Genomic DNA, 21009 nt, shown 5'->3' with positions numbered 1-21009 from the left:
CGTGAGTTAGAGCATTAAGGGATCATTGCAAACAGAACATTTTAAGAATGTTTTTAAATATCTTTAAAGACTTGCAATGTGAGGTGTAGGGACAGATGGATTAGCAGCAAAAGACCATCTGATGACAGATAAAGTGAATGCTGTTTATCTGATGGTTGTGGAGATAAGGAGTTTATCATACACTTTCCACCTAAACAAGATTTACTTTATAACAACATTCTTGATACTGAAAAAAGCCCCAAGAAAGTTCATTATCTCACAAAGCATAGTTATGCAGTTGGTACCTTAGCTGTAATTATATCATGCTAGTTTCCAAAGTTACAGCAGTAAGAAGTATGTCAATGCCTACTTTATAAAGGACTTATGGAAAAAAACCAGAACAAATTATATTTTTGATGTTTTAGTAAAAAACAAATTCCTAATATGTCTAGCATTGCCACCAATTCTCAGTGGATCAAATACAAAGATTTAGACGTGATTAAAAAAAGATCCAGCAAAAATGTAAAATGAGTCAGAATAATAAAAAAGACAAGGATTAGTACCAAACAACTTTCTTTTTGCAGCATCAGAACGTACCCTTTTTGTATAACAGAAATTTGAGTTCTCCTTCAATGACTACTCCAAAGCAAACCACAGTCATTAATGATCAACTGAAACAACAGCAGAATCGAAGAGTGGACTTCTTGGAGCAAAACAGGAGATCATTAATCGCTCCCCACATTTGCAGGAGGTGCTGGGGCAGGTGCTCTCACATCATACCACGTGGCTGCGGCTGTGCCTACACAGCAGCCATGGCCACACATGGTTGAGTCAGCGAGAAGGGCACCAAACAAAGATAATGACAATACCTGCATTTTATGCTCAGCACTTTTAACTTTGGGACTTAGCTTCTCTCAATCTTTCTAAACTGTAAAATGGAACCAATTCTCCACTGTCAAGATTAATTATCAAGCACCATATACATAAGTCAGAAACAAAGTTTCTGCCTCTTAATCTGCACTTTATATTGCTGTAGTAATACAATTTACAAGTGTAGTAGCAGGCATATGCTTCTAGTGTGCACACCGAACACTGTTTTTTTTCAGTTTAGCTGAGTTGAAATTTTAGTCATAGTTTTACAAGACATTTATGTATAGTATCCTTGAAATCTGAAGCCTTTCTGTGCCAAAGCTTTTCCTTGTCCAAACACAACATTAAAAACAGTTTTCCTGAGTAGCCACCAGTTACCGTCTTAGGACAATTAGTAAAGTGGCAACTGTTACTAAAACACAGACCTCCAAGACTGCAAGCAATTTCTGTGGAAAGCGAGCACATTGTACTTACAATCGTGGCAATTACAATCACCACCATCTTTTATCTAGTTTCACAGTTGTATGTCACTACATTCCTTAAGGAAAATTCTTTAATATCTGGTAGCATAATAAAACTTCTGCCGATCAATCCTCCTGTATACTACTCCTTGGGGGAAGGTCAAGTAATCTCAATCCTGCAGTTCAAAAAGCCCTATTTTGCTTTATTTAGATATTAATAATTGATTTTTATCAAGTAAAGTCTATTTCTAAAATTCACTTCCATCTTCTTTGACAGAGCTAATTAAAAATAAAAGATAAAAACTGCAAGAACTCTATAGTTCAATTAATGTTCATTTCTCCAAGAAATGCTTTATAACATAAGAATTTGATATACCTCCGGCCTTACTGGGTCTTCAATGCCAACAACACAAATGCAAGTCAGGTCAGATAATATGTCATTTTCGTTGTCCCAGTCAGGCTCTGGGCTGCTGTTAAAGTCTCGGAAAGCAACACAGATTGTTCTCAGTCCATCACAGGCCATAGGTTCAATCACTTTCTTCACCATTTCATCACGGTCACGTGGTCTGAAGATACGAGGTTCACCAGCTGCATTAAGGATCCTGGAGCATCTTTTTTATTTATGGGGGGGAAAAAAAAGTTGATTGTGTATTCACATAACTGCTGAAAAGTATTTGCTTGTATCAGCTCACTTCATTCAACACTCTCCCTTTTGATGGCAAGTTTTAAATTTCTAGTGTAAATTTGTAGATTAAACAGGAAGATTCACTACTGAAATATCAGAGAATTTGTTTGTAACTTATTACAGAGACACCAAGAGCCTTTCCTTCATTATTTCCTTAATACCCATGTAATTAATGAGCTGGCAACTTACAATGAAATTGAAAAATTCTTGTTTTCCAAATGGATTGAACATAAGGAATCCATTCATAAACTACCAAATGCAGACCCAATTCTTTGGCTAGCCAATGATAAGAAAAAAAAGCCAAATAGTGTTGCAAGAGTGAGGACTTAAAAAAAATTATTTTTTTGAGAAAAATCAGTAACATTTTATCGCGTGTCATACTTCTACCGTAAGTAGCAAATTCCAAATACCAAAATTCCCATGTATGCCTTATGTGTGTCAGAATCTTTTGCATTTCAGAAAAACACAGCAAGTAATCCATTGAACTTACTTCTTCAGAACAATTTCAGAAGCTCCTTTGCTGTACATTCGGAAACTACCATCTGGCATTTTAATGACAGTACTCATTGACTTTCTGACAGAGTTGAACGTGTAAACTTTATAGAGTTTCTCCTCAGGCATGAGATTCCGAACAGGCTCATAATCCTGCTTCAAATCCAGGACAAATCCCAAGAGACCACACTCCGTCTTATTGCCTACCTGGCGAGGCAGGCCACCCTCTTTTTCTGGTGGCTGAAGAGAAGAAAAAATTAGATATTAATTTCTCTAATGACAAGCAGCATATATGCCTTCTGAACAATTAATAACAAACTTACAGTGTACAGTTTAAGATCTGAAGCTCTAACTGTGCAATTGTATGTCTGCTGATTTTTAAAAGCTAGCAAAAAATCCACAGAGCTTTAACAGACTTGAAGCAGCTATTCTCACAATGAGGAAAATTTCTCTAGACAAATAGCTACATTGGGTTTCTCGCATTTGTTTTCTTTTAAATTAGCCATTGGCAGCTGAATAGCTTGCGATGGTTAGGCACTATGTAATTAAAAATGAAGTAACTTTCTTTAGGCTGAAAAAATAATTAATTCTCATTTGCCTTAGAGTATTTTCTTTTCTTACTTGCTTAGAACTATATTGCTTTGCTGACTTTCATGATTATAATGGTGCGGGAAAGAAAGATCTGTCCTTTTTTTCTATCAGGCATTTTTTATGTAAAAATAAATCTGCACTTAATCATAACAGCACATCTCAGTGAAAAAGGTATTTCCAACAATCTATAAAATAATAGTTCTATATCTAAAAGTACCTTTTTCTAGAATTAACATACTTTATTCTGCTGTTTCAGGCAATAAATGCTTTGTATGTTAGAAAAAATGGAGTAGGCTAAACATTTTGCAACTCAGGACAATACTCAGTCCTTCTATGGACAAAGAAGGCTTTACCTTCCCATTCAAAATTTAAAAACTACCCATCTTGCAGAATTAGGACTGCAGGACTATATTCAGAATCCATGTTTAATTTCACTATAGACTTTAAAACGCCATCTACTTTGGAAATGATATTCTTAAGAGATGGAATTCCCTACATTGCCCCTCAGTGGGATGATGGGTAATATAAGGCATTATTAAACTTGTAAACAAGCACAGCAACAAAAAGGGAAAAGGGGACCTTTAAGTGAGCCTTAGCAACTACTTAAGTATTCCAGATAACCACCAATTGCAGCTGGATTAAACAATGAAGGTAAGATAATAATAAATTGGTCTAGAACTGAAGTAAGCAAATAATCACATATTTTTACATAAGAACCATCCTTCTATCACCAGGAAAATATATACACAGATAGATTAATGTAATTTCTTTTTCAGGGAGATGCATCTGTGGTGACCAATACGTAATAATCTAAAAATCTCTGTCCTGAAGAGATTTATCCTTCCAAAAAGAATTGTAACATCTTTCTTCTATATGAACCATCACTCTTGCTGAGTTAAATGCGTCATATTTGTGTTGCTATGACATTTCAGCATTACTCCAGGGTCAATGTAAAAAAGTGACACTCAGCAAAAATGCTAATACAATATATTAATTTTATTATATGCTCTAACATCTTGCTCAATAATCCCATTACACTGTGATGTCAATTCCCTCTGCATTCTCAAATTCACTTGAGAATCCCTAATTTAAAACCCAAGACTTTGTACTGTATCTGGAAGGATTGTTACATTCAGTGGATATGAAAATCTCAGTCTGGAGTAAAAAAAATACTCTTTAAAATAGTTTTGTTTAAATAAATTAGGTTCATTTTCATGGCATTGCAGGCACACAGTACCTGAAACATGCTAAGAACTTCAGGTTTCTGAAAGCCACAGAGTAATCAACTTCACTGTCTGGGTAGGGATGATAGGAAAGGCTGATTTTTCTGAGAACGTCATATCAAACTGTCTCCATTATAGACCTAAATCCTCATTTACGCTTTGGTTCTCTCTGCCACTGAAGTCCGTGGATCTCGACATTGACGTAAATGCGAATGTGATCAAGCTACTAGCAAACACACTGGAAACCAGTGACAGACATAAATTTCTCTCCATCAAAGACATACAATCCTAGACAACAGTTAATTTTACATATGATTTCATCATGACCTGATGTGAATGGATATTGCTAAAATGAGAATCTACCCACACTCCACCATATATAAAACTAAATGTTGAAGTCCTTACAAAATTATTTTTATTTCAACAGAAAGTAGATCACACTCTCCTCTTCTCACTGTGGTCTAAAAATAGATTTATTTTAGTGAATATCTTTTAAATGCAAATACATAAGCAAGGGGAAAAAATACCAGTGGAAAGAAAATGAACAGACATTTCAGAAAGGTTTCAAAATCTAACAAGTGGCCACCTCCCTCTAGAGCAGCTGCTGTCTCCATATTCTTTGTACATTACATTGTAACAAAGCATATGGTGGTGAGAGCTGGCAAGTAGCACTTCCTTTCCTGTACTGTTTCAGCTCAAAATCTATATGCCAAAACTAGTCTCCTTGCAGATTGTTCTTGACAGTCCTTTGCAGAAGCTGCTGGCTTTTAAAACTTCCTACTGTGCTATATCTAAATTTATTTCTTGCTGAAATCTGCACTTTATGACACCTGGAAAACAATTAAAAGGACAGCCCAAAGGGGTTACTTTTGAATAATTAACTAGTAACAACTTCACTGACTCCTCAGAGAATGAAAACCCTTTGACAACATATGAGAGAAAGCCTTTGAACTGTGATTTGCAAATAGGAACTTGGTCTTTTTGAATGCACTGTTTCTCAAGAGCTCAGTGAAGAATCTTTTGCTAGTCGTAAGACTGCTACCTACTGTACAATCTTCTGCAGGGAAGAGACTGATCCAATATCTTTCTCCAATAAGTACTTTCCACTGATTCCTGTAAAAAGTTTTCAAATGTTTCTTCCAAACCTTTATATTATGTAATAATATTTCAATTGTAAGCAAATACTTGCATGGAAAACAAAGTACAGACATGTTAAAAGAACAGTTGTTACAACTATCAAATCAAAATAGGTTTCTAGGTCAAAGTACAGTTGTATTATTAAGGCTTAAAAATATCAGCCCAAAAGCTAGTATTGACCTAATACTGAATTTGAATTTCATAAGGAATTTTCAGAATTATTTCACTGGAAAACACTTGACTAATCAACTGGGTTAAGAAGGAAGAAAGATAAAACTGGGCATAACTTGAAGAGGTGCTTCAACTTTTAGAATTAAATTAGGAAATTATAATGCTTCTATTTTAACCATAACACTTCGTAAGCCTCATTTTTCTCATTGCTCCTTTTGATGTGAAAAGAGAGGACCTGGCAAGAAGAACCAAGTCTTTCCAAATGAAAACGTTAGGATTTCATATATCATCTGAAGCCTTTGTTCGTTTTATGCTATTCTCCTGTGTTCTACAGATTGAATTTATCCTTTAGAATAATGATAAATATGCCAATTTTATTAAGAAAAAAAATGAACTTTGCTAGACTATTATATCCATATCGAATGTTCTAGTTCAACTTCATTCACAATAGGCAGAAAGAGGAAATAGATTTTTTAAAACTATATTGTGAGAAATTTCCACTCTATATTTTCTCAAAAAATAAAAAATGGACCAGGATGTGCAGGAATTTTTTTGTGTATGTTTAAACATTATACATGTAAAATTTAAAATAACCAAGATGGATGAATGACATTCAAACCATGTGATGATTTTTTTATTTTTTAATTCCTAATACCATAAAAAGGAGAACTACTAAAAAACTATAGTACTATCAGATTCAGAGATACTCCTTTGGTACATAATTTGAGTCAATGGTTTAATGGAAGACATCTAAAGCAAGATTAAAATATACTAAATTTATAATAAAATGTTATCAGCTTTTTGTAGATACAGGTTTATTCAGCTGACTTCAAGCTAAACCAAGATAGATTTAGAAATTACTGTTTATCTTAGATAAAATCTTAAAAATGAAAGTTCTTTTTAGCCAAGGATTACAAATCTAAAACTTTGCTTGACTAAATAAAGTTTTCAATTACAAAATGGGGAATAGTTTCAAAAGATGTGTTGAAAATAAGAAAGCAGTAATGTTCTAGTTTTCATTTATGATTTCTCTGGGATCCTGTTAACTACAGAAGTTCAACAGTAGAACTTTTTTCTGCCTTTCATAGTATGACCATTTCCACAGATCCTTCACCCAAGCTATAATCTGGATTCTGCTTGCCAAACACCAGCAAGAAATTTGCTTTATCTTCTCCTTCATTCTTTACTATTTGTTGTAAGAGTTTGTTTTTTTCCTAGCTGTATCACCTCTGCATAACTACATAGGAATTCGCATCCATGCATAAGAATGCAATAGAAACTTTAATAAAGCTTGTCTGGAAATAGGCTGGTTTTGACATGTGAAGATGCTCTTACAAAAATTTTTTTTCCACTTTCACCTATTGTTTAGAAAGCTTACTTAGTAATCCTATCTGACTTTTCTCTTCCAAACAATACTGTGGAACTTTCCTTTAGTTTTATTGAACACCTGCCCACATTATCTCAGTACATAGCATACTGCTGGCTTCCCAGGCAGACTACAACTGTCATATTAAGTATATACATGACTAGAATAATACTAATTAACCAAACGCCAAATATTTTATTAGAATTCTTGGAAAATATTTTTGTAGATTAAAACAAAGAAAAACCAAACAGCATCTTAAAGATATATTTCACTACACATACCTGGGATCAGCTCTGTACTGTTAAAATGTTAGTAATTCATTTTCCTAAGGTCTTTATTTAGGAATAAAAATTACCCTTCAAAGCTTGTGCAGACTCTGATCTTTGCTACCCTTGAGGACACATCTGAAGTAATATTATTGACTTGACTGATGAAGAGCACAATTTGTCCTCAGACTATTTAGAATTTTAAGTAGTTTTTCATATTAATGATTAATAAGTTACCGCTGTTTTATACAGAGCACATGTTTTCTGAAATACACATGCTAATTTACAACTCAGAATCATCACTGCAAGGTAAAATGCTGTTGAAATTCAGTTAAATTAAAGTCAAAAGTCAGTTTGAATTGGGGTCAGCATAAGGGATTGAAAAAACACTTAACTTGGAGCTGGTTGCATAATCATTTTGGCATCAGAAGAAACAGAATCCATTAACCTTACGTACCATTTTGATCTCACTCACCAGATTTAAAGTTCAACATTGAAATTGTAAAGGTTTGATGGGGTTTTTTTATTCTTATGCACGCCACTGAGTAGTCTAACATAGGTGTTCCCATTCACTTATATCATGCCTGTTCATCAGACACCAAGATTTATCTCCTTTTTACCTTCACAGGATTAAAAATTTTTATACACTAGACTGATACAGATCTCTTCCTTTACGTCATTTCAAGCTCAAGCAAAACATTTCAATTCCAAAGAACTAGAGGTCCACACCCCTTAAGGATGGTGAGCTTCTAAATTCCTGATATTGATCCATTTTCTCCATAATGCATCAATTTTGGGGTCCCATGATTACACATTCATAATTTCAAAGCCCTGTGGTACATACATTTGCAATTTGGCTCTAAACCAGACAACACAAAATGTTTGGGAACCCCTTAATAGATGCTGTACATGCTCCGGTAACAAAGACTGGCCATATATTCTAAACAGGATTTGTATTTCACACGGTACATAATGGTGTTACACAGTGCTGTACAGAAGCCAGAAAAATATTGCAGGGTGGCATGCAATATGTTTTGAGGAATGCTAATACAGCTCATCTAAAATAAAAAAGTTATAAGCTTATACAAGAAATTTGACTGTGAAGTGTATCTGACAGAGAGGAAAGTTGTGGGAAAAAAAAGAAGACATTCACCTCTAATAGTGGCATGTATCTTGGGCTCAGGGATTATCAACAGCATGTTTTGTAGGAAAAAGAATCAGACAGGAAGAATCAAACTGAAGGTAACAGAAGAAGGGAAAGTGTTTTTAGTAAATTCTCCACCTTTATTACCAAGTTTCTCCCTTTTTCTTCAAACACTTCCTACATGATATAAGCACTTAACTCCAACACAGAGAGGAGGGCATGGAGTGTTTGAATCCAAAATTAGTGGAAGGAACAGGATTAAGAGAAAAAAAATTGTTTTACACAGATGTGTACTGGTAATCAAGCACATCAGCAGTATTCCCTAGCATAAAACAGGACTAAAAGACAGGAGAATGTAGAGAGGGAAATAATAAATGGATCACATGAACAAATAAATATCTGAAATGTCACCATTGCTGCCCTGAATTAATGTCCCCCCCATATTTCTATTCTGAAAAGACTGGGAAAGGGGGATACAACAGGTAAATCCTTTTGCTTCCAATCATCCACAAAACCCTAGTACCCACAGCAGCTTGATTTCTTGGGAAAATGTGCACCAAATAGGTCACCTCAAATTCTCACTATTTACACTAGGCACCAGCAGTCACCATCATAAGCCTATCAAAATCAAGGCAACTTATTCCAAATCCCGACTGACAGGCACTGATTTGTTAGTCAGCCTAATTCGCATCCCAGATCTACACAACCTAAAATGAAGGCACATGAAATAAGTTTCAGCACTCACAAGAAATATAGAATCTCAAGACTAAAATCAGAAACATAAAAAACAACAGTTTAACAGTAAAGTTATACATTTGTAAGTTGTTACTTCATACTAGTGGCTAGTGAGGATGCCTTCTCACTGAACCAGCAACTGTACAGCCCCCTAATTACTACATGTTGAATACAGGCAGCAGTCTTTTATCATTTAGACCTCTATGTTACAGTAAAATTGTAGTCTCAATGTACGTTTATACTGCATGTCAAGCCTAAGTCTGGACCCCAACTTGCTGGCAGTTCAAACTGTTAAAGCCATAAGACAACCTTCACATCTCTCATGGTTAGAGACTGACCAGAACATCCTGCTGAGCTCAGTTATGCTGCCTCAGCAAGAACAAGTAACAACGGAGAAGCAGTTTAACAGACTTCCCTACCACTGATCAGATGTGTGCTGCACCCTTCAGCTGACATGAAGCAGGCTCCTCAGATGAGTGACAGCATTGTCGTTTGGCACTGCTCCCCAGCACAGGCCACTATCTTGTTATTTAACAACCATTTCAATATCAGATCTGCTCAACCTTCCTAGGAAATTGGTAACAGGAATTTTTGACTCATTACTGTGCAGGGTGTAAGAAACAATATATTTGTACAGTAGCCAGAACAATGGAGTTATTTAGGTATGACTGGCATAATCAGATCTACCACAGCAATTGGAGGATATTAAAATCCAGGCTTCCTGCATCAGATTAGCTCTTATACAGGGTAATTATTTAATTTTTAGGACAATAATTTTTAAATATTTTTTCTGTTATCTGAAGACAGACCTGAAAATGATGCAACAATCCATTTAATTAATGGAATGCTGTGGTACCACATAATTCTCATTGCTAGTACTTGAGATGGATACAAGTTTATTCAGATACATCACATTAAAACAGTGTGGTTCAACATCTCTTGTTGCATCAAATAATAGCAAGGCAATGATCATATAAAAAGGGGCCAGATGTAATTATGTAATGTAACAGTGTAACATTTCCTATCAACATGGCAAAGATAAAGCAGCAGTGATGTGGCTCAGTGAATATGGACTCACAATTGTTTCAGCTCACATAACAAACAAAGAAAAAATTATACTATCCATAAATTCACCAAAAGTGATTATGAAAGGACATGAAATCATGCACAAAGAACAGACTGAAAGGCTGGTGTGACAGTCTTTACTCCCTCTCTCATTGACTTACATATTTTTACATTCAAAGAGAATTAATACTCTGCCCTTAATTTTAATAGCAAATAAATTACCCTTTTAGTTTGAAGGACAAATTTAACTTTGACTCATTTGAATAAAAAAAGGATCAGGCCAAAAAATACTACTGGAAACAGGAGAATTGTTTCTTCTTCTCACTAGTTAAAGGTAAAAATTGGATATGTCAGTCCTGTATACATTTTTCGCATGTGGTTGAGACCAGCATGCACTAGCCTCCCTCTTTTGGAAGACAATCTAAACCCAGTGCCCCTGCCGAAGCAGGTCCAACTACAGCAGGTCGCTCAGGGCTGTATCCAGTTGGGTTTTGAAAACCTCCAGGGAAGGAGACTCCACAACCTCTCTAGGCAACCTGGACCAATGTTTGACCACCCTCACAGTAGAACACGCTTTCTTATGTCTAAATGGAATTTCCTGTGTTTCAGTTTGCTCTCATTGGCTTTTTGCCTTTCACAGGGCACCACTGAGAAGAGTCCAGCTCCATCTTCTTTATTCCCTCCCATCAGGTACTTACACTCATTGATAATGTTCCTCCCTGAGATTTCTCTTCTCCATGCTGAACAGTCCCAGTTTTCACAACCTCAAACTTGTATGTCAGACACTCAGCCCCATCATCTGGATTATTAATGATGTGAAACAGTATTGGCCCCCCTTATTGATCACTGGGATACACCATTAGTGATCGGCTTCCAGCTGGACTTTGTTATCACAACAGCCTGAGACCAGCAGTTCAACCAGGTTTCAATGTACCTCACTGTCCAGTTTTCTAGTCCACACTTCATCAGTTTTTCAACTCACCCTCAAGAACAGAGGATGCAATTTAAAAATACAGACAAAACACTTATATTGTCTGTGCATAGATTTTCAGACATGCAAAATGTGACATATGAGCAATTTACACTATTCATATGAGAATATTACTCCTAGGTATAAAGAACTTGTTAGAACTAATTAGGACTAAAATTGCTATTTCCTTCAGCTTCACAACCAAAGAAAAAGTGGGATAGCTGTAGCAGAAGCACTATTTGAGGTTGTTAACAAAGCAACATTTAACTACATTTATCTGTGTAATTAATTTAATTGGGCCCAGAGCGAGGATTTCTGATTTCAAATTATAAAAACATTAACCAATAACTTTTTAAAATTAATAATACCTTTTCATAAAGTCCTGCACACATAACTGAAGAATACTTATTCTAAGGAACCGAGCATTGACATGTATGTTATATTATATTGATTATTATATATTATATATATTATATATTACATTATGAACATTACAGTTCATTCGCAACTCCATAATCACGAGTTATTCCTTTTCATCTCCCAATCCATTTTGGTTCTCTAATTTGAAATTTTTTCTTTTGTAATAAATAGTTTACATTTTCAGGATTAAAATAAGTAAAATAGAAAGTTGGATGTCTTTTAATTTGAAAAATAAATATAATTTTAAAAAATCTCTTAATTCCAAATGACAATGATTCGTGGCTTAATTTAAACCAAGGTACATTAATACACCACATTACAGTGCAAAGAATGAACTCTGCCTTGTTATGACACTACCAATTAATCATACTTATGATTAGGACACTCCAGCCTTAGTGTTTCCAGATTAGATTAAACTGAGTTTTACAGACACAGATTCTTCTCCACATTTTCCTCAAAGATTCTTAGTATATCTATTATACTATAAATGTTATTCGTCTGTATGTAGAGGCTTTCCTATTATTATTGATCAAAACCATTCAAATGTTCCATTATAACATACCATTTAATGACAATTTGGCTCTCAAATTTTGAAAATTATGTATTCTATTTCCAAATTTGGACACCAAAAATCTCCTCTCTTGTCCTTTTGTATAGTCCTATTCACAGGGAACTGGCAGTTGTTAGATTTACACTAGTTCCATTCCAGCTTTAAGTGCTACAAGAACTGTTGACAAGTAACCTATATAATCATAATAATTAGACACAGCAATTGTTATTAACGTACTTTAATTAACAACCAATTTACTTCAAATATAGCCTAAGTACAAGGCTTCAGTTAAAGGCAGTTATAAAGGAAGAAAAGCATTTTTCTCCCCTATTACCAAAATCATTCGAACACAGACCAGAGTGACAAATGTGCCATTTCTAAACCAAATTGATTAAAATTAAGAACAGACTAACAGATTTTATAACTTGCTGATAATTTGTTCCATATCTTTGGCAAAGGCTTGCTATATCTTCATGAAAGACAAATCAGCTGAACATTTTTCTTTAAATGCAAAGGAGATATTGCACTTAATTGTGGGATTGTAATGGGTACCTCCATAATGACAACCCAAACATCTGCTACCTTGTTTTAGATCTATTAAACTGAGGTTTTACTGCATGTTGCTATTAGACTGCCTTCATGAGTGTTGCCAACACAGAAAACAGAGACAGGAGACAAACTGCATAATGTTGAATTGATCAGGTAGTGAAAATTCTACTTCAAGGCAACATCTGAAGTTTAAAAAGTATATTTCTAAATTAGAACCAATACTAGGATTTACATGGTTTTGCCAACATTAAAAGCATTATTGCAACTGTTTTAGGGCTGAAACCTCAGCTTTTAGATTTGAGGAAATAAAGATACATTTTCTTTAGTTATAGCAGTGATCTAACCAGCAATTGTATATTCAGAAAACATCCTTTAAGTCAGTCTAATACCCACTATAGTAATCTATCAAGAGTTTTCTCCCTGGCATCTCAAGACTTTTTCTCACCAAGGTTGCCTGTTAAAATCTTATTTAATATTTCTGCACAGATCATAATCAAAATTCTAGTTACATAATCTTCCTCACTTTTAATGAACTAGTTAACTCTCTTAATAAAAATTAATTGTATTTTTTAAAAACACCTCCACCAGTAGTCTGAAGTGCTTCTCACGCATGCTTTCAACTACCCATTGTACATGAATTTCAACCACAAAGTTGTGAAACACACACCACCTATTCCATGTTATCTAAATATACCAACTCTCATTTAATTTGTATAACCTTCTCTATGCTTTTTACTAATTAGAACTGGAAATCTTGTAACGCACTGTAGACATTAAATCATTGGTTTAGGCCAATTAATTGGACAAAAAAACCAAAACCCCCCAAAAAACAGTGCCACTATCTGAAAAATGTGTACAGTGATAATGACCATACTGTAGAAGAATATCACCACATTAAGTAACAGAAAATGCATGGCATTTACATATGCACATCAAAATCCTGAATTCCAACAAAAGGAAAAGTATTTACAGGTAGTCTTCAGTCGCACAAAACTTATCAATACTTTGAATTTTCTACTAAAGATAGGAAAACTAAATTTTTAGAAAAAACAAACCAAAGCCAAAATTCAATATTAATACTCACTGCCTTTCTGGTTGCAGCATGAGTACAAAAAATTTTTATAGTTTAAGGAGCTAAATGTAGTAAGAGCAAAGCAACTCTAGCCACATGAAATGTAAAAGCAAGTTTTTTTCACTTGACTTATGCTACTGATTATTGCCCATCGTAATTATAGATCTTCTCTGTTAATAGTACACATTTCCAGAGTAGGAAAAGGGTCTTCAAGCATCAATTTCTAAATGAATCTAAAAACACTAACAGCAACTATTTCACTTATCATAATAAAAATACCCCTCTTAAAATCTATACTAGCACATATCAGCTGAAATTATTTTTAAAATTGTTTTGGTTAGTTAGGTGTTCTTTTTGGGAGGCAAACGCATGGGCTCAAGTGTATATAATATGTTAGAGCACTTCTTATCTAATATTTTCTCAAAGGGATTTTTTTGCATGATTGGTGGGGTAATGTTTGAGATGCATTATAAATTCAGTCCTCTGGCCAGCCCCTCTCCTTGTCAGGTTACTAAGAATGATGCCTTTGCTGGGCAGAATAGCAGACTGTGAGACTGCAGCCAATTTTTATCTGATTATTCATTCAGAATGAAACAGGATAGGAATGATGGAGAGGTTGAACATCCTGTCTGTCTTTATAGGAAAATTCTCCCAGAAAACCTTGTCTCTCACCTCTTCTAAATATACAGGCCCTAGCAAACCAGCACTGAGCACTGTCAACCCTTCTCCTTTGGAGTGAAAGGAATTGTAAGGTAACTTAATTCTCTGCTCACTTAAGTAGAAACTAAAGAAAAATAACAGCATAGGAAATACGCAGACAAACTTTTTAACATGCTCAATACTTTCATTCAGTATTATGAACAATGAGCTACATCTACTGCCCTATACTCATTTATAATTTCAGATGGATGAGATGTGCCAGTGTCTCCATATAGACTTGCCAGTAGCCAGCCATACTCATTTGCTCTGTGTGTTTGCACTTACACACTTTGAGAAAGGTTTGTAGTAGTACTTATTAAAGTTGACCAAAATTTTAAAAACATCCTTCTAGAAGCTTAATTTTCCCATGTGGGGTGTCTGCCAAAACAGATCTGTCATTTCTTCAATGATGCTAAGGAACAGTATAGTTCTGACTACATTAAAATACTCGATCCACCCTTCCTTGGGAAACTTTCCAGTCAACTTTCCCTGTTGACTGGAAGCTGGCAAATGTTGCCCCAATATTCAAGAAAGGCAACAGGGATGACCCCAGTAACTACAGGCCTGTCAGCCTCGCTTCTGTGCCTGGTAAAATTATGGAGAAGATTATTCTGGGACTTATTGAAAAAAAAACCTGAAACACAATGCAGTCATTGGTCCTATCCAGCACAGGTTCATGAGGGGAAAGTCCTGCCTAATAAATTAGATTTCCTTCTATGACAAGGTTACCCACCTAGTTGAGCAAGGAAAGCCAGTCGATGTCATCTTTTTGGATTTCAGTAAAGCTTTCAATACTATCTCTCACGGTATCCTCCTGGACAAAATGTCCAGCATACAGCTGGATAAACATGTAATGCAGGGGGTGAGCAATTGGCTGATGGGTTGGGCTCAAAGGGTCATAGTAAATGGGGTTACATCAGGCTGGCGGCCAGTCACTAGTGGGGTTCCCCAGGGATCCATCTTGGGGCTAGGACTCTTTAATGTCTTCATAAATGACTTGGATGCAGGACTTGAAAGAATAATTAAGTTTGCTGATGACACAAAATTAGGAGGAGCTGTTGACACTCTCAAGGGCAGAGAGACCCTGCAGAGAGATCTAGACAAATTAGAGAGCTTGGCACTCACCAACCGTGTGAAGTTTAACAAGGGCAAGTGCTGGGTTTTGCACCTGGGGCACAGCAACCCTGGATGTACATACAGACTGGGGAACAAGAGGCTGGAGAGCAGCTCTGCAGAGAGGGACCTGGGGGTTCTGTTTAACGGCAAGTTGAACGTGAGCCAACACTGTGCCCTGGCAGCCAAGAGGCCCAACCAAGTCCTGGGGTGCATCAAGCACTGCATTGCAGCTGGTCGAGGGAGGTGATTGTCCTGCTTTACTCTGCGTTGGTGTGGCCTTACCTCCAGTACTGCATGCAGTTCTGGATGCCACAGTATATTAGGGATACAAAGACAGTGTCCAGAGAAGGGCCACGAAGTTGGTGAAGGGTTTAGAGGGGAAACCATATGAGGAGCGGCTAAAGTCACTTGGTTTGTTCAGTCTAAAGAAGAGGAGACTAACGGGAGACCTCATCGCTGTCTATAGCTTCCTCACAAGGGGAAGAAGGAGGGCAGGCGCTGATCTCTTCTTTCTGGTGACCAATGATAGGACCAGAAGGAATGGCAGGAAGATGTGCCTGGAGAGGTTTAGGTTGGATATTAGGAAAAGGTTCTTCACTCACAGGGTGGTACAGCACTGGAACAGGCTCCCTGGGGAGGCAGTCACAGCACCAAGCCTGACGATATTCAAAGAAGCACTTGGACAATGACCTGAGAGATATGGTGTAAATTTGGGGTTGTCCTGTGCAGGGAAAGGAGTTGGACTTGACAATCCTTGTGGGTCCTTTCCAACTCAGGACATTCTATGATTCTATGAACTTTCAATTTCCTATGCTACACTCCAGCGGGGAAAAGGATTTTGTGTAACATATGCCTTCTGCCTTTTGTCCATCAAAGTCATATGCCCCTAAGAAAACAGATCAAAGTAATATGCCTTTGAGAAGTCAGTGCCCCTTGCAGTTTGCTCAGAATATGTGGTTCTAATTCTTCAGAATCCCATCCACTCTAGACATTTTTCCAGCTTATCTGGCACCGTCTCTAAAAGCAGAATGGCCATAATTTTTGGACATTTCCCCACACTCACTTGTAAATAACACAGAAATATGATTGATTGGAATGAAGAGGAGCCGAGAGCTTCGTGTATAAGAACAGAAAAGTGGGAGCTTGAGAGAAAAATTAGTAGTGGTGTCTACCTGCAGAAGAAGGCAGAAACTAGAATTCGAAGCAGTTTTTTTACTTTGTGTATCTTTAATACCAACTTTCTAGGACTAGCTGTGACTCGAAATAAAAATTGTATTTTGTTTACAATAACAGAAATATAATAAATATTATTAAGCACTATTTCATTCATAAGGAACAGCAATTCCAAGTCAATTTAAAGTCTTTTTCAAGTCTGGAAAGTAAGTCGTGCACATTTATTGCTCTGAAATTAGCAAGATGTTTTCTGCTATATACTTTATTGCTTGCTGATCTGTTGTGTTTCAGGCATTATATCAGTTGAGGGGTTTTTTGGTTGGTTTCCCCACCCCACAGAAATAAGCCACATAGAATTCTTCAAATAAAAGGAAAACTTACTAAAAAGTATATAATGTACACTACATATATCTGAAAGAAAATTAATGTCATATTTCATTATGAGGTGATTCACCCACCACATTGCTTTCTAATAAGGCTGTTCCTGTATCTCTCTCTGATTATAAACCCACTACCATTTTCTATAAAATTGGTATTAAATTATCACATTTGAAATTATTATCTTCCTGTTCCTGATGATAGAGAACACAAAGAAAACCTACATTAAAACAGATGTGCCTGAAGTAAGTGGTTTACACCCACTCACGTGAAAACAAAAGCTCCCATCAGGAAAACATGCTCCCTGATAATATCCCCTCCAAAATTCTAACCAGCATTTTCATCAGCTCCAAAGTGTGTGACTTCATCTCAGTACGGTATCATAAGCATGAAAAAAAGTACATATTAAAATAATTAATTGTGCTAACATATTTCATTTTTTAAAAATTGGTCCTAAAAATGATCAAACAACAATAAGCAACATTTATATATCTAGATGAAAACACTTTGAAATATGTTGCAGGAAACATTGACTTTTAAAGCCTGCATTCATCCACAGGCGTATTTGGGAACAGTTGGCAGTTATCCCCATAAGTGAATTATCTTATGCCAGCACAAGATAAGTGGGAAATAAGAACATGAAAGTAAGATCAATAACGTAACAGAAAATCTCATGCAAGGTAACAGGAAAAACAGTTGTTGCTTCATAGAATGTTAAAAATCTAATTTACTCATTTTCGTACAAGCAAGCTGGGGGCAGGAGGGGAAGCTAATGTGGTAAATGATATTATGATAACTAAAAGCTTCCAAGTGACTGTCAGTCCTGTTTATAATCTGGCAGTGATTATTTATTCCAACAAGAATAAATGGAATCTGCAATTACCAAACTGTGAAGGTAAAGAAGGCTAGTAAGAAGGAGGTGATTATTTCCTTGGTTTCTGTCACATGAAGAAAGGAAATAAAGACATAAAATCTACCTTGATCATAAACTTTTAGCTAGTATGGGAATAATTTGTTTTGTTACATTCTACAGTGCAGGATTATTTTATTTATTGATCTTCTCTTCCTATGTTCATTTATTGCTGAGGCAGGAGCATCACCCCTTTCTTTGACAGAAAAGGAGACTAGGAACTAAGGAAAAGAGTTGTCATGAGTTGCAGTCCTTCTATTGCTAAGTTCTTTTACAATTATAGTTTATAACAAGAACTTCAGTGAAAGACCTAGCTCTGAGCACATTTATCTCACCTTCTCTACCTATAACATTTCTGCGATATTGTCGGGAAACCTGCCTTGCCTCTGACAACCTGGCCACTAATGAAAATAAGCAACCTTCCAGAGAGTATAACAATGTCAATAGCAGATTTACAGGATGGCCCTGCTCTGATCTCTGCTCCCTAATCCCTCTTTGCTTAGGTAAATCCATCCAACAGACAACTGCTAAGAAGCTTTCTCAGCAGCTGATTCCATTCTACCCCTCACATACAAGTTTTAAAAAAGTAGACTTTAATAAAAAAGCACTTCTTCCTAGCAAGACAAAGCACCTGTACCCCAATGGCAGAAAGTGCATGACTGGGATAACACCATGTCCTACGCTTTACACACTCAAGCAGTCTTTTCTAAACATAGTTATTTCAATTATTATTTCAGTAGCTAATTTAGTGAGAAAAGCTATATTTATACCTCATTATATAAAACTTCCATGGCAAGAGATGTGTGAGGATCATTACTCTGCTAATTACCATTCCTAGAAGCAGAGACAATTAACTACATGATCTATTATCTCTAATAATTATTATTTACCCAGTAAATCATATGCACACTATAGGTTGCTTTTTTCCTGCCCAACTTATTCTAAGAAAATGCTTACCAAGGACTTTATGAACAAGTTTTAAAGAAAATATTGTTGGGAATTTTTTTTGTGATGATAGTCTTGCTTATATATAGAAAGATACTTTGGCCTGCATTGTCTGGTCCCATCTGTAACGTATATCTACATTATTTAGTTGTATAATACTCTGGAAACAAAATATGGAAATTGAGACGGACATAAGTTTACCTGTAACGGTAATAATTTTGCAGGTGAAGTAAGACATCTTACAAAATAGACAGATTTTTAGAAATAAGTTCAAACAAATCAAATTTAAAATTTTAAATGGATCAAATGCACCATTTGGCTGGAGACTCAGGAATGCCTCAGACAATATTTTAACGCCATCACCTGAGCACTTCAAAAACAAGAGAATATACAATTTTCACAAATTTCCATTACCAAACTAACATGCTGAAAGCAACCAATAAAAGACGTATAGTACTATCCTCAAGTTAGTTACAAGAGAGCCTTACTGACCTAAATCCAACCTTACTGAGTTGGCAGATGCCACCTGAAAATCATGCATTGTTTTTCTGCAAAGCAGATTTTCTTCTCTTTCTCCTCATATCATGTACTTAGTAACTTATTGTACCCCTAAGATTGCAGAATATGAACTGTAAAGCCAGGAGCAGAACTTCATGGTTCATGCAAATCCACTTGTTCTTTTTCAGACAGTGAAAAAATTAGTATCTTTGAATTCCTACACCAGTTCATCAATCTGCCACTGCGGAATTCTCCTCTCAGTATATTTTTCTGTGACATTTTCTGGACAACTTTAAGTACAGTAGAAGTAGAGGATTTTCCCATTCCAAATGTATTCTAAGCCTGTTGCTCCTTCCTCTTGCCTCCCTCATCCAAAGCCAGATGACACTGACAACAAGCCAGTTCAGTGTCATTACATGGGCTAAATTGCAAAAATTAATCCCAGATATGTTTCTCACTGTTTACTGATTTCCAGGATTATTCTGTAAAGATAAAACCTTCCACAGATCTATCCTTAGAAACGCTGACACATTATCTAAGGGTGGAATTTATTTTTAAGTGTTGCCTGGAGGAAAGAAAGCAGAGGCAAGAAAACCATTACAAAGGATGGTCTCTGCTCAGATTGTCACCAAGATTCACTCAAACCCTTCAGTTTCAAAAGTACTAGTGCAAACCTCCCTGTGGACTAAGCTTGCAACTGTATGTGGAGAAAATGTGATGTAGTGAAACAGGGAAAACTGCACATCTGTAAAGGAGAGCATGCTGAGAAGAGTATGTGCAAGCTCTGCTACTGCCAGGTTATAATCATCTTTCTTCCTTACATTCCAGTTTTACCTTTTTTCCCCTCAATGTGCCCTCATTGCGACTTTCTGCTTTCTGGAGTTCTCATTCCTTCTTCCACAGCCTCTTCTTCAAATTTGACCTGCTTTCTTATAGGCAAGTCAGCCTTGACTGACAACCAGACTGTCTGTCTGATAAATGACTGATCTTTTTTAGATTTCAAGTCAACAACTGGAGCTGCCAGTTATATTTGCGGGTTAACATTAATGGTAGGGAACTACCGAAGGAATAAAACAGAATTTAGGCCAAACAATTTACTTGGGCTGTCATTTAATGTTGTCATAAATGAAAGCTTTCTTCAATTTATCCTTATTGATTTTTTTTTTTACTACTTCTGTCCTCATTTTTTGTGTTCGTGTTTTTGTGGGGGTTTGGGGCTTTTTTTAAACTATCTATTTTAAATTAGAACATTCTTAGCAGCAATAGGTGAACTTATCTGGATAAAATAAGAGATGACCCAAACCTTCATGTACAAATTATAATTTTATCTGTATTTAAGAAACAAAGAGCTTGAGAATAGGTTTTCAGAAAACTGTACCTGGGAGTAAAAATATCTTTCCAATTTCAAATGCCAAAATAGTTTAAAATGTAGTTTGGAGGATAAAAGCTATTTTCTCATGGTTCTTCTTTGAATAAAGATGAGAATTATAGTGACACCCAACAGCAGTTCCATTTAGCATGACTGCCCTTGGCAGACAGCTACA

At 35.9% G+C, this 21009-nt stretch overlaps 1 protein-coding gene across 9 annotated transcripts in view; it reads right to left on the bottom strand.

The window, feature by feature from the left end:
- The window catches only part of ATP2B2 (ATPase plasma membrane Ca2+ transporting 2), a 451559-nt gene that overhangs the window by 52475 nt on the left and 378075 nt on the right, over window positions 1–21009 (bottom strand). For all 9 annotated transcript variants that reach the window (XM_075096585.1, XM_075096583.1, XM_075096581.1 and 6 more), the window contains 2 exons: window positions 2486–2727; window positions 1687–1921 (listed from right to left, as the gene is read on the bottom strand). In XM_075096585.1, coding sequence (XP_074952686.1) covers window positions 1687–1921; window positions 2486–2727 — 477 coding nt within the window. The remainder of the gene's footprint in view (window positions 1–1686; window positions 1922–2485; window positions 2728–21009) is intronic.

This window comes from Phalacrocorax aristotelis, chromosome 6, assembly GCF_949628215.1.
Source record: "Phalacrocorax aristotelis chromosome 6, bGulAri2.1, whole genome shotgun sequence".
In the NCBI taxonomy this organism is placed as follows: domain Eukaryota; kingdom Metazoa; phylum Chordata; class Aves; order Suliformes; family Phalacrocoracidae; genus Phalacrocorax; species Phalacrocorax aristotelis.
The sequence above is the reverse complement of the archived record's forward strand: the minus strand, read 5'-3'. Positions and strand labels throughout refer to the sequence as shown.